Source organism: Amia ocellicauda, chromosome 7 (genome assembly GCF_036373705.1).
Source record: "Amia ocellicauda isolate fAmiCal2 chromosome 7, fAmiCal2.hap1, whole genome shotgun sequence".
Taxonomy (NCBI): Eukaryota; Metazoa; Chordata; class Actinopteri; order Amiiformes; family Amiidae; genus Amia; species Amia ocellicauda.
In genome coordinates this window covers 8,449,937-8,464,007 of record NC_089856.1, presented here as the reverse complement: position 1 = coordinate 8,464,007, position 14,071 = coordinate 8,449,937, and the positions used below count along the sequence as shown (strand labels likewise).

The window sequence follows — 14,071 nt, the reverse complement described above, 5'->3', positions numbered from 1 at the left end:
AATGGGGGTTATGATGGAATTGTCAAGCTACTGACATCTGTAATATTTATGTTGTTATGCAAAACAATGAAAGAATGAAAACGCAAAATAAGTAGCTGCCTTTATAGGGAGGGTTTATTCCTGAAACTCTTCTCCTGTTTTACGCTATAAATAACCTCAGCAAACCAATCTTTTAATGTAATTAACTGCTTAACTGACACATTTAGCAAAACAGTTACAAAAATACAAACAACACCTGCATCTAGTACTTATTATTAGATTTCTTAGCAGACGCTCATATCCTGGGTAACTTACAATATATCACATGATTGTTACATGCAATTACCCATTTATACAGCTGGGGTTTTACTATAGCAATCTAGGTAACGTATCTTGCTACTCCCCTGCTGCCCAATCTTGGTTACTTCTACACTCTCCTGATTTACTGAATGAAATTAATACTTTCTCTTTGGGCTAGGTTAATTGCAGAATTAGGGCTTAGAAATATGACAATATCTTGGGTTGGATCAATTGTATGACTTTATATCAATGAATGCATAACTGGCTTTGGAAAAAGAACATTTGTTTCTCTCTTTCTCAATCAATATGCCTGCTTGTATTTTGTAATCTGAGCACCATAGTAACCCTGCTGCTATATTTAGAGGTTTGACAGTTACAGGGCTAGACAATCTTGATCCAGTAGTGTGGCAGACACTTCTTTTATGTTTGTTTGTTTACTCAGAAACCCTTAACAATATATTGATTTGGTGATTGATTTAATGGTCATAATTACCACTTGTTCTGTGTATTTAGTACATTTTAGTACATTTAGTACATATTTAGTGATACTGTACCTACTAAACCTGCAGGAATTTAGCAAAGGGTTGTCTCCTTACAATAACTTTAACACTATTTGTACTTCTTACAGTTTTTGAACAAACCGAATTATTATTATTATTATTATTATTATTATTATTATTATTATTATTATTATTATTATTATTTATCCAAACACATAATCTCTGGGAGTAATAAATAATAGTTTAAAGGTAATAATCAGACTTGTTAATTATTACAATTTACCCTGTACGTACTGTATTTGTGCACAGTCCACAATCTGTACATATTGTACGGCAGTATAAATAATACTTAAATGTCTCATCCTGTCAGACGACTTTCTACAACCCAGAGCTGGAAGTTCCTTATATCTTTGTTGGGCGAGTCGCAAAAAGGGTGTGAAAAGGGTATGTTGTTTGTATGTGCTCTTTGCTTGAAATGTGTCGTGTGTTTTGAAATCACCAAACTGCTATCACTTGCCAGATTGGCACTGTTTGCATTCTGTATTAGTGCAATTAAAAGGAAGTTTACAAACTGCATGAACACACGGCTTATAGGCTAAGTGTAAGTGCATCTGATATTATTATTAAGCTAGTAGGTGCCACAATAGAGAAAAGAAAAAAACAAGATCTGAACAGTGCAATAGATCACACACCATACAACGATGGTTTGACTGACATTGCTATGACGTCAGGTCTAAATCGGTAACGTGCGATGCTTGTTGTGCGGCGGCTGCGCTGTGCGTGGGGCCCGCCGTGCAGTGGCGTTGCCGCTTTAAATCAGAGCAGCGCTGGGGAAGCTGGGGTTGGCCTTTGCCCTCGGTTTGCGCGGGAGATACGCAGCCTGTCCGGGGAGCATGGAGCGAATACGGCTGGATCCGTAGTGGGCTAAACCAGAGAAACATCATTTATAGTGATTTAGTGTCGAGTAAATACCGCATCGCATCATATTCTGGTAAGTTGAAAGTCGCGCTTTTTCCTGTACTATTTTAAACACGCACATATAGCTCGTCTGTGTTTATATGGAGGAAGAGTACTGCTGTGGAGGTGCAGTGGCTAGTTAAGGTTCATCTCCCGATACAGTGTTTCCCCTTTGCACACTTCAAATTCATTGATTGTCTGTAGTCATCCAAAGCCCTATTCTTTGGAAGTAGTGAACTGCAGAGCCGGTTCCTGTGTGTGTGTGTGTGTGTGTGTGTGTGTGTGTGTGTGTGTGTGTGTGTGTGTGTGTGTGTGTGTGTATTTATTATTTATATTAAAATGATTGTGTCTTTATTATTGCTGTATTCTGACACGACGTGCACTAGATGTCCTGTCAGTGTAGTGCATGGTCACCTCGTTGCTGAAATGGACCGACAGACTAAGGAAAGTCTTCTACACAGTCGGGTGAAACTGGGATATAAAACCCATTTTCCTAGACAATACACACATATTTATCTTGTTTTGATGCAAAACTTGAACTAGATTCACACTGTTAAAATTAAGATATTGCTAATCTAGTTTAAATAAGGTTTTATCGTGACATATTTGATCACCGTATAGAAATGTTGTATGTCCTTACCACATCTGTCTAGTGTGTTTAATACATTTAAAGGAGGTGATATTGGTCTGATATTTGTGGCTGTGATTACAGGTTTCTTGTCAAAAACAATTTCACCGCCCTTACACTGCATTGATTTGCTTTGCTTGGAAAAATACCTGTGTTTTTTTTTTTTTTTTTTAATAACTTCTGTAACCCGCAAATACACCTTTCTATTATTGCTAATACTTGGTCCACTCGATACTATTTTAGTAGTACAGTATTTCTTTTTAATTACGTACATAAGCAAATTCAAGGACATTACTTATCTAACTTTACCGGTATTTCAATTTTAAAAACACGTTTATCACCGGATTCGTGAGAAAATAACATGCGCCAATTTCAGAAAGTGGGGTTTGGGGGACGATTTACCTCACTTCCCGGAGTTCTTGCAATAAATACTTCAGGTTATGTATTAGACACTGTTATATGAAGGTTAATAGTTATAAACGACTCAATTGTGAAACCATTACTTTTTGGTTCAGATGCTTCATTTTTTGTTGTTGTTCCTGGGTATCAGCAGATATGGCTTCTATTTCCTACATAATGTGTTTTCTGAAATCTGTTTGCAAACATCTCTCCAAAGCGAGCCTGCTCTCAAGATCTCAAGACACTGTCACACAGATCCCACAGGATCCCACACTTGCCAAAAGCATTTCTTAAATTGTGCTTCCTAAGCATGTCTGCCATCTGCTTTGGACAAAATGGCTTGTCATCAGTAGTGCATTTGCAGTCAAATACTGAAGAAGAAAAAAAAAAAAAAGCACCATCATGCATTAAACTGAGATTAAATGAGCTGTAGTAGTGAATTGTAATGTGTTTGAGATTATATGGAAGTATGGTTGGGTTGTTCTTGAGTGACAGATATACAGGGTGACCTAATAATTGTGCTGTTTATATAAGCTTTCTCATACAGGAGCTGTGGGAAGTAGATGGATCATCAAGGGGGAGGCTAAGACAAATGCACTCACTTTAATGGGAAAAGCTTGCTCCTAAACTTGATTCTTTGAAAATATGTTTTTATGCATTTACTTTATTTGGCAGTTATCCCAAACAACTTACAAGGCATGCATGTATCAAGGGTTAAAGATACAAGGAAAACATTGCGTGTTATTCGATATAGTGAGTTCTATAGTGGAATCAAATGGGATTTAGAATGGGGAGCTGCCTGCTGCTGTCTGGCAGAGATCTGCCCTGGCCTTTCAGCTGTTTACATCTTTTCCCCTCCTGGAACGAAGAGTATTGCCTGCATTTCATGTTCAAAGAGCTCCTGTTTATCTCTGTATGCAGACTTTCCTGACTTTACCTTTGCCAGCTCTGCTCACAGACCAGACCGTAAGTCTTCATCAACCCTGTAGATTTGTTTCTGCTTTTGTCTGCTCTCAGCCCTCAGCTCTCGCACACTGCTCCCATTCCATTTTAGGCTGCATCTTCAAAAAAATGTTAATGTAGATCAACGTTTGTCCTCTAAGAGAAGTGTTCCTCCAGAAATTCCTGGACAATTAATTATCCCCCCCCCTTCCCAGCACACACAGGGTTAATCTTTCTCTCAGGTTCACTCTCCTCCAGAAAGTAGGTTAGTCACCCAGGGCATTGTGGGTAAGTGTTACAGTTGCATAACCACGGTTCCTAGAGGTTGTGTTATCCCCTTCACAATTTTTCTTGCTTGTGGGTTTCTGAAAGGGACGGAGCTGGAGAGGGAGAGTGAGTGTAAATGCCGGCATTTCTGAGCTAAGACTTGAAGCCCTGTACAGTGTAAGTGTGGCATATCTGGTACAGTGGGCAGAGCAAAGCAAGTTGTGATTTAAGATAGGAGTGTTTAATTTGTTCATGCTGTAAGATTGTAATGAAGCACTATTAGTTTCAGTAGTGCAGTAGGAAGACTATGAGAAAGCAGTGCAATGTGTGTGTGTAAACTTATAGCCAGTGCAAGGACCAACTTAGGCTACTAAATGAATGCCTGCTTTAATTATCTCTTTGTAGTCCTTACTCTGTGATGGTTGTTTAAATGTAAATCTGCATATGTTGATGTGATAAATCACTTCTGAGTTTTGAGTAGTAATTTTCTTTATTTCATTAGCAAATTATTGACTTCTTAGTTTGATGTACTTTCCTTTCTACTGTGTAATGTGTTGTCACTGAGGTCTGGCAGAGTCTGAGATGGATATTAACTTCCTATAATCCTGCTTTAATTATAACAAACTAAGAAAACAAAAGTTGCACTAAATCCTCAAATATCTTAACTCAGTGTGGATACCGGTCCACTATATGAAAATATTTGGTTCTTCTAGGTGAAATAGGTACTAGCAGTCCACTCTGTATCACCGCTGGAATGACTGAAGTGTAGTGTTTTAAAAAGGGAGGAAGGGATTAAATAGACAAATATAGAAGGAGGGACTTGGTTAAATATATTATAGCAAGAATGTGGGGTATTAGTATAGTAGGAAGCAGAGGGTTTAGGTTACTAGGGATAAGGACAGTTAAGTTTAGAGGAGGAGAGTAGATGCTATTTATTAAGGGGTAATATTTTCTTTTGTTAAATATTTTAACTGTTGATGCTATGTATTTTGAATTGTAAGGGCATAACAATTCTATGTAATGACAATAAAGACAGTTTAAAGTTTGGCTAATGTCTCTTGTAGGGGAAGAATAAGTCTAGGCATGATGATGGTCAGTGGAATGAGATGTATAATACAGGATGTTTTATACACCAAAAAGTTAGGTAATTGATTCCAACTTTACAATTTAACAAAAAGAAAGTAAACAAATGCAAAGAAAGGTGATATCTACATATGAAAGCAAAAATGCATTGTTTTGTGTGTCTGTTGATGTTGCACACTTTATTTAGTACGTCTCCTCTGAAGTTCTCACCCTTTTTCTGTGTTTTGATATCTTGCAGTGATGTTAACCTTTCACCAGTCCCTCCTGTAAACAGTGCACAAACCATTTATTTATTATGTAAATTGTAAAGCCTGTTAATAACTTGGTATATATCTTGCGTAAAGCTGAGAAGTACTGATTTATACAAAACTAAATATCAGTACCCTTACCCATATTATTGAACACTCAGGCCACTATGCTCTGTATTTCACCTCCCTACTTGTTAGGTGTTCAGCTTTAATGTAGAGCTGCATTTTACCTGCTCCGTCACAGTCTCTTGTACTGTATTTTATTGCACTCCTATCGGCTGGATTCACAGACCTTAATTAACACTAGTTTAGGACTACACTAGATATAATAATATCATTGGCTAGTCCAAGACGAGTGCTAATCTGGGTGAGTGGAAGTTGCCCTGTAATCATTGGAAATATTGATTTATTGTACTCTGTTAAGTGGGATAAAAGGATCAGCCAAATAAAAATAATGCTGATAGTACTACTAGTACTCACAGTACCTTTAGGAGACCTATGTGTTTCTATTTCTGTTGCACATTTTGTGTCCCACAACTTTGTTTTATGGTTTGTAAAGTCTGGTTAATTTAACTTGGTGTGAATTTAACTTGGAGTTTAAAGAGCTTGTTAGGTGACATCCCTCTCTGAGCTTGTTAGTGTTCAAAGGCTCAGGGGACCAGTCTGTCGGCACAGTGGGTTGCCTAAGATGGTGGTTCGAATCCAAGTAGGAGGGGTGGAGGTGGACTCTGACCACACCATGCATTGAAAATGAATACAGTTAGAGCTGCTCACATTCAGACCTGAGTGTGGTAAGTGGTGTGTTTTGATAAGTTGCTGCTGTGTCCTACCGCATATCTGACTCTTCCATCCACTACAGCACTATTTATTTGCTCAGGTGGGAAGTGTTTCTGGTGTAAAAAACAAAACAAAAAAACACCAGGGTTGGAAATAAGACCCATAGCAAGAGCCAGTTCACGTTCACTAGAGCCAGTTTGGAGTTTTACAGTCTGCAGGGTCACACCGATGGGACCCGTTCTGTGTGGAATCCATCTCTGAACTCTGAAACTCCAGCCTCTCGTCTCCACCTATATTTGTGTGGTTAACTTATTGGTAATAAGTTAGTTATGTGAAGGCGGGTATATTATTGTATTATAGATGTCATTTGGCACAGCCAGAACCTCTTGACTCTGCATGTTGCCTTAACTTTAAATTGAAGCACCGTTGCATTGTCTTAAAGTTCAGGGAATTGGGAGTGTTTACACAGGGAGACACTTGCTGGTTACTACTCTTTAATTTGGTGTACAATATAAAGGGGATTGCTATAGAGTTGTTTCTGTTAACTGTTCTTTTTGTGTATCCATTTCTTCCTGTCTGTCTGAACCTGCTAATTTGGGCTGTTGTTCGAGAGATGTAATGCAGCAGACACTTTGTATACAGTCATTTTGAATACTCAGTTGTGGCCCAATTTACTGATTTTGCACTGAAATTGGCACATTGTTCCCTCTTGTCCTGTGACTTTCTGTTTGCGCTGCCAGTTTACATTTCTGTAGCTTCCAGGAAAACTAACATAGGTTCCTGGTGTGAGAGCGGGTATCACATGCTCTGTGAGAACTAGGGCATAAATGTAAACTATCACTGCCCCCAGAGAGATGGAATCAGTGCTCCGCGCTTTGCATTAGGACTGTTTTTTAGTTGCATTAATGCCTATCAGTTCTTGATTCTTTGTCTTCAGATTGTTAAACAGTGATGAATCAAGTCTATTTCTCCCAGCACTGTCTTCCAACTGATCCAGGCTTATTAAGAGCACAAAACTATGCTACGGGTCGAAAATTCCCTGATGTAGAACAGAAATCTTTTGGCCCCTGGCATCTGGTTCCAAAAGCAAACAGCTCTTTTATCACAGCTGACTCTCAGTTTAGCAGGTCAGATATTAATTATTAAATTGTGGTTGATAGGCCTGAAATACAGCTGTAATACAACCACCCACTGCTTTGCATTGAGCAGCCCTTGAACTTCTGCTCCTCTGTTATAAATATTTTAATACATTTTAGATCATGCGTAGTAGTGTTTGCACAAAGCAATTGCTCTGACTAATGACTCATGTGTTTGCCTTTTTCTTTAAATCCAAAATGCAGCTTCAGAGTGATAAAAGTAGAACACAACTTTATTTTGTGATGGGATAATGCACACCTACCACTTTAGCTGAAATGGATTGGCCTTCCTCATAGTATGCATGCATGTGTGTGTGTTCATGTGTATGTATGTATGTATCTATTTATCTGTATTTCTTTGTTCTACCATGCATCATTTAATCTCTAAGGGTCTAACGTCCTGTATCTCCCACAGGTTTCAAACGGCCTATGAACTGACGTCTGCAGACTTCAGCTCGGCTGTTGCAAATCAGGCGAGTCCATTCCTGTGTTTCAATTAAAATCTGCATGCTGCTGGCTCTGTGGAGAGGGTTTATTTGAAGGAAATGTATTTAAAGCTTGTTTCACAGATGCAGATTAGCATTAGTCTTGAACAATGCAATGTTATTTTAAATTTGGTAGTCCAAGACTAGTGCTAATGAATGTCTGTGACACTGTTGCAGGATTGCAAACTAATACCCGGCAATATTATTCTCCACAGACATGGTGTCACAAGTCCTAATTTTAAAAGCCAATGTAATGATAACCCATCGGTTGTCAGTCAGTCATGTAGCTGAATGGAACCCCCCCCCAAAAAAAAATGATGGGGAACCAGCCCTTTTATTTTATGATTAAGGCACTATACATGAATAGTTAGAACTTCAGTATTTAATTGATCACTTCTGTAACCATCTCTAATGTATAGTCCACAACTCTTGCACTTTAGATTGTGGAAGTGAAGAAATGGCCACTCCATCTTGCTTGCTTCATATTACTGTCAGGTTGGTACTGGTTTTGTCAGTAGCTGGGCAGAGAACAGCCCCCAGGATTCCAGGCAGAGTAATAAGAGTTGTGATAAGCACTGTGTATCTTGTGAGTGAATGTCTGCTGCACTGTTTGCCAACCAGAAAGTGACCCATCCCCCCCACACCCCTCTCACTGCTTTTTTCTTTGCTTCCCCCAGATCGTGGCACTCATTCTTCACTCTGTCAGGACTGCGATATATGGACTTATACATGATGAACTGTGAACTTTTGGCAACATGCAGTGCCTTAGGGTACCTGGAAGGAGAAACTTACCACCGCGAGCCAGACTGTCTGGGTGAGTGAGGGAGGGAGGATGGGGTGGTAGGAGGCAGCAGGGAGATGGAGGCAGCAGGGAGATAGAGGCTTCATGTAAGATGTTTCACCCTTTTGAAGGCTGGGCATACGGGAACTGTTTGCATGCATCTGCCTTTCCTTTAATTCAGTCCTTGGAATTACTTAGGCTTGCTACAATTCACCATCTTTAAGAAAGGCAAAAGAAAAACAATCCCTTTGAACAGTTATTTTTGCAGAAGCTAGCTTTTACTTTATTTGTGTTGATAGACTCCTCTAGGTTAGGGGTGTTCATCTATTACATATCACACCCTGATGCTTTGAGGTTGTATTGGTGTCAATAATAAATCTTCCACATTCTTTATGCAGTGATTTGGGGGGAGAGATGCATCTTTTTAACATTGTTACATTAGTACATAGGGGGATATTTTACTTTCTGACTGAGAATTTTCTAAAAACATCTGTAATGTGTTGGAGTTCCTAACCATCACATTTCTTTCAGTTTTTAAGCTGAAGACTATGTTGGATAATTATCAGCTAATAAGATAATAAGTTAATAAGACTTCACAGAAGAGTGTAAAAACTTGCCAACTGTCCGTTATCCCTTAAATCAATTCAGCCAATAGAGAGGATGCATGTTTTATGATCAAATTGAGGCTCAGCACAAGTTTATCACCAACAAAGAGCCCACAGCCCCTGGATGGTTCAGCTTCTGCCGGGCTTGTGTACACCGCAGCAAATGAACTTTTAGCTTTTTGCCTGAAATCAGGCGGTGCACAATAATGCCTTTTCAGCATATTTTTTTGAGAGTTACTGTAACATAAATGCAGCTCATCTTCTTGGAAAAAAGTTGTACAAATTGACATTTGAAATTGCATTCAATCTACTGGTCTTACTCGTAAGTAAATATTTTGCCAACTTGAAGTGAATAATTCTCGTCTACAAGTGCCCTTCTTGAGTGAATGTTGGTAAACCGACCCTAACGGCTGCCGTTCCCTGTGCAGAGAGTGTGAAGGATCTGATCCGCTACCTGCGCCATGAGGATGACACGCGGGACATCCGGCAGCAGTTGGGTGCCGGGCAGATCCTGCAGAACGACCTGCTGCCCATCATCATACAGCACAGCCAGGAAAAGCAGCTGTTCGATGCCTGCATCAGGTACAGGGCTCGTTCTTTCATTCTCTCTTAAACCCCATTCACATTGAAACAATTGCCGGCAATTTGGTGGCATTTTGTTGCCGGCAAGATCTGTGTGTAATTTTCCGGCAAGGGTACTAGTCTAATTGCCTGCAATTTTCCGGCAATGAGTCTGTGTGAATGGAGCAGGAAAATGATTGCTAGCAAATGACACGTCACGTCCTTGCGTTGACGCAGTGCGTCAGCTTACTGACGTAACCAGACAGAATAAGAGTGCATTTTTGCAAATGCAACACAACAAGGTTAAGCCACCTTTAAACAAGAACTTGTGACCGTAACGAGAAACGGACCGGGTCGTTCGAAATGGCGGAGGTTGAAAATAAAATAGTCGCAGCAATTCTGAGTGTTATTGATGAACCAACAGATTGGCGTATGTAATGCTAACTATTGTCACACGTCAGATTTTTTTATACCAATAAAACATGCAAAATAATATTATCTCTATACAGGTAAATGTGTTACCCCCTCACACTGGGTTCGTTTCAAACTAAATCGGTTCGGTTCATTTGCTTTAGAACAATGCATCAGTGTGCTCGTTGTTCACACTTGTCTAATGTACAAACATTGTGCTCAGTTCGTTTGGAAACTAACTCGGATTCGTTTTCGTGGTTCACTTCTGTGTTTTCTCGGGACTCGGATCATATTACAATAATCAAGTGAGCTTGGTTAGTTTTGTATTAATAAAATGCAAGATATTTACATTTTACATTATTGGTGCATCTAAGAAATTGCAGCATTATGCTGCCAATAACATGTATATGTTGGCAATAAAGTAACTACATGGCAGTAGTCTGAATAGTGAACGCATCCAAATGTCTATTTAAAAATACTGTATGCAGTTATTGAACACAACATCAGGCTACTATACTTGAATATATTATAATCAGTGTTGCGCTGCCAAATGCTGATTGTATTGCCTATATAAAAATATACAATAACACAATAGTGTGACGTCCCCCAAAAACACACAACCATACAACCTGATAACCTGATAACCTGATGACCTGGTGATAGCGCGAAAACGCACCTAGATTGATGTATCATTTGCCTTTCCCTGACTAATTCTTGGTAGTGAGTCTGAACCGAACCGGCGCCCTGGTTAGAACCTTTAGCCCAGTAAACACAATGGAAGGAAACTGGCAAAACGGGGAAATGATCGAACATGTACAAACATGTCCAGCATATCGGTCCATGTCTCCTCTCCCGAATCCACAAACTTCTGTATCGTCTCGTTCCCATGACTACAGTGCTTTTGCCGGCAATCTGTTTTCTGTGTGAATGGATCCTTGCCGGCAATTTTCTAGCCTTCAAAGCCAGTGTGAATGGGGTGCAACAGGAAAAAAAGCCGGCAAATGTTGCATGTAATTTTCCGGCATTTCAGTGTGAATGGGGCTTTCTCTTTTATTTCTCTCTCTCTCTCTTCCAGGCTTATGGTCAACCTTACCCAGCCTGCACTGCTGTGCTTTGGGAAAGTTCCCGATGACTCTGCCTTCAGACATCACTTCCTGCAGATTGTGTCCTACCTGCAGGCTTATAAGCAGGTAAGTGAAGGCTTGTAGGAGCCGTGATTTCACCATAGCCTCTCGGGTGGAATACAGTTTAGTCATGCAAGAATTTAAAATGCCACAGGAACCCTCATTTAAACAATATGGTACAAAAATGTATAAATGTCGCCAGAGCCTTTTATCAGGTACTGGTCTGAAGTCAGTCGCATCCAAATCCAAAACTAATCCACTGGTGGTTGGTTGCCAACTTTTTTGGGGTATCCACACCTCAGATGTGGTAGGGTCCGTGGGGGTGTGGTCCAATGGACACCCTCAATGGAATTTTTCAAACAACCAATTATGGTAGTAAAGACTGTTTTTTTTTTTTTAATATTTTAAAACTCCTAGAAAATATAGACCTTACATGTATGTACAGGATTTTATATTTATTAACCAATTTACTCAAACTGGGAGTAGTGGCAGAGAAGAGTAATGATCTGATATTTTCAAACAAATTTGAAATGCACAATATATGTGGAATTGTGAAAAAAGACCAGGATAATTCAACCTTTGTAGATTTTTATCTTTTATTTGTTTTATTTTTTATTTTTATTAGAATTGCAATATGGAAACCGCTTAAACGTGATTCATTTTCCAAAGTAACCCTGCAAGACTGATAGAAAAAGTTTTGTGCAGTTTATATTAAGCCTTGGTTATCCTGACACATGCATGCTGATCGCTGTGTTCAGTACCAGCCTGCACTCCATCCAAACCCTTTTAAACCAAACAACCAATCCTGACTGATGTTGCTACTGCGCAGGTGCATGGTGGGTTGAGGTGCTCAAATTTGAGCGAACACAGCCCATATTAAACATGTGGGATGAGTACAGTTCTATGGGATCAGCTGCATTGTTGATGTACCAGTTTAACATGAATGTGGGAAATGAAACGCGCATCACCCAGAAGATGGAAAGAGCAATTCGGTTATAGAGATATTGTGGGTTTGGCGATCAAGAGCACCACTTCCTTTTAGTCCCTCTTCCTTTTTTGTAAATTGGATGCTTATTAATTTATTATTTTTCTCATTGTCTATTGCTGTGCAGCAATAAAATCACTGTTCAAGCATGAGTCCACTTATTACAGGGTCTTACAGATCCCTAATTCTTCACTCCTGTGATTTTTACAGGCCTTTGCCAACGAGAAGGTCTTTGGAGTCCTGAGTGAGAAACTGTACAACCTGCTGCAAATGGTGAGCAGAGTTACTGTGTTCGCCAGCACAAAGATGTGGGGTCTGGGGCCTGCCTTAAAAAAGGTTTACATAGTATTACTATCATCTCAGTTTCCATATCCCTTTTCTGTTTTGCAAAGTATTGTGTTCTTGGTCTTGGTTGTGAACAAGAACACAATCAAGCTACTCTGAGATGTACAATAGATGTAGTTGTGCTGTAGTTTACAAGGTCTCAGTGGGTGCAGATCCACAGTCACTGAGATGTTGAGAATGCAGGCAAGAGCAAGAGCAACACTGTGTTTTGCAGATCTCTCTCAATGGCATTGCCATTATGGAAACAGGCATGTAAGTCTTCATTATTGCACTGTTTGGCTTGGCTTGGTATGACCATGAAACTGTCCTTTTGGTTTTGTTGCTCCGTATGGCGTGTTGCGAGAGTCCTGCGTGAGAGGCTAATGCATCTGTTCCTGTGATTGCCAGGAGTGGGAGCAGAGAGAGGAGGAGGACAACCTGCTGATCGAGAGGATCCTCCTGCTGGTGAGGAACGTGCTGCACATCCCCGCTGACCCCTACGAGGAGAAGGTGAGGTTCTTCTTAGTGTTTCTCATTAGCCAGTGAAATGGAAAAGCAACTTTTTTTTTCTTGTCAGACATCCTTATCCATGGCTACTTAGTCTTTCTCCAAAGTCCGTGACCAGACCAAGTAGTGATCTTGAAACCCATACAAAAGCCGTCCTGCAGAGGAAAGATGAGATTAGAGGGATGGTTGCTGCATCTTGCTGAAGATAATTTATGTGCCTCTGTGTCCGTCTGTCTGTCCCTCCCAGACTGTAGACGATGATGCCAGTATCCACGACAAGCTGCTGTGGGCCATGCACATGAGTGGCATGGACGACCTGCTGAAGTTTCTGGCCAGCGCCCCCAGTGAGCAGCAGTGGAGTCTGCACGTGCTGGAGGTCATCTCCCTGATGTTCAGAGACCAGGTCAGGGCTGGTCTGACACTGTATAAAGGAGGGAAACGCTCACTTTTTAAATTTGTATTTTTCTTGAATTGGCATTGAAAAGTTTTTTTCCTTCTGCATCAGAGTTAATAGATGGCAAAATACCCAATAATTTTGCACTGTAATTGGTGTAGATTGAGAGAGGGACCAATGGATTGATAGATCAGTACGTTTTATTTCTTGGCAGACGCCCTTATCCAGGGCGACTTACAACATAAGTGCAAACAGTGCAAAAATACAGAGAAGTACAAGGCATCGATCATTACAAATTCAACTTAGCTAAAACCTAGCAATTCAAAATAATACATTTTACAAATTACAAATTACAATTTACACAAGTACAGTAAGAGACTTCCTACATCCTGGACGGTGAAAGCTAAGTGCTGTCAAGATGTAGGGTCACAGACAAGGGCTACGGGAAAGGGAGCAAGGAGGAAAACAATCAAGAACGCGAGGAGCATAATAAGCTGAAGTTCTATCTAGCAGGGATAGAGGACTAATATTACAAGTGCTGTCGGAAGAGATGCGTCTTGAGTAAGCGCCGGAATGAGGTCAAGGACTCTGCTGTTTTGACTTCGGTGGGCAGGTCGTTCCACCACTTAGGGGCCAGGGATGAGAAGGAGCGGGCTCTGGAGGAAGAATAGTGGAGAG

The 14,071-nt window shown here is 40.2% G+C and overlaps 1 protein-coding gene across 3 annotated transcripts in view; it reads left to right on the top strand.

Annotated features, from left to right (window-relative positions):
• Positions 1–1,642: 1,642 nt before the first annotated feature.
• timeless (timeless circadian clock) overlaps positions 1,643–14,071 on the top strand; it is a 30,782-nt gene continuing 18,353 nt past the window's right edge. For all 3 annotated transcript variants that reach the window (XM_066708190.1, XM_066708189.1, XM_066708188.1), the window contains exons 1-8: positions 1,643–1,770; positions 7,632–7,689; positions 8,379–8,515; positions 9,516–9,669; positions 11,135–11,249; positions 12,379–12,441; positions 12,901–13,002; positions 13,247–13,402. In XM_066708190.1, coding sequence (XP_066564287.1) covers positions 8,419–8,515; positions 9,516–9,669; positions 11,135–11,249; positions 12,379–12,441; positions 12,901–13,002; positions 13,247–13,402 — 687 coding nt within the window. In that variant the 5' untranslated portion in view covers positions 1,643–1,770; positions 7,632–7,689; positions 8,379–8,418. The remainder of the gene's footprint in view (positions 1,771–7,631; positions 7,690–8,378; positions 8,516–9,515; positions 9,670–11,134; positions 11,250–12,378; positions 12,442–12,900; positions 13,003–13,246; positions 13,403–14,071) is intronic.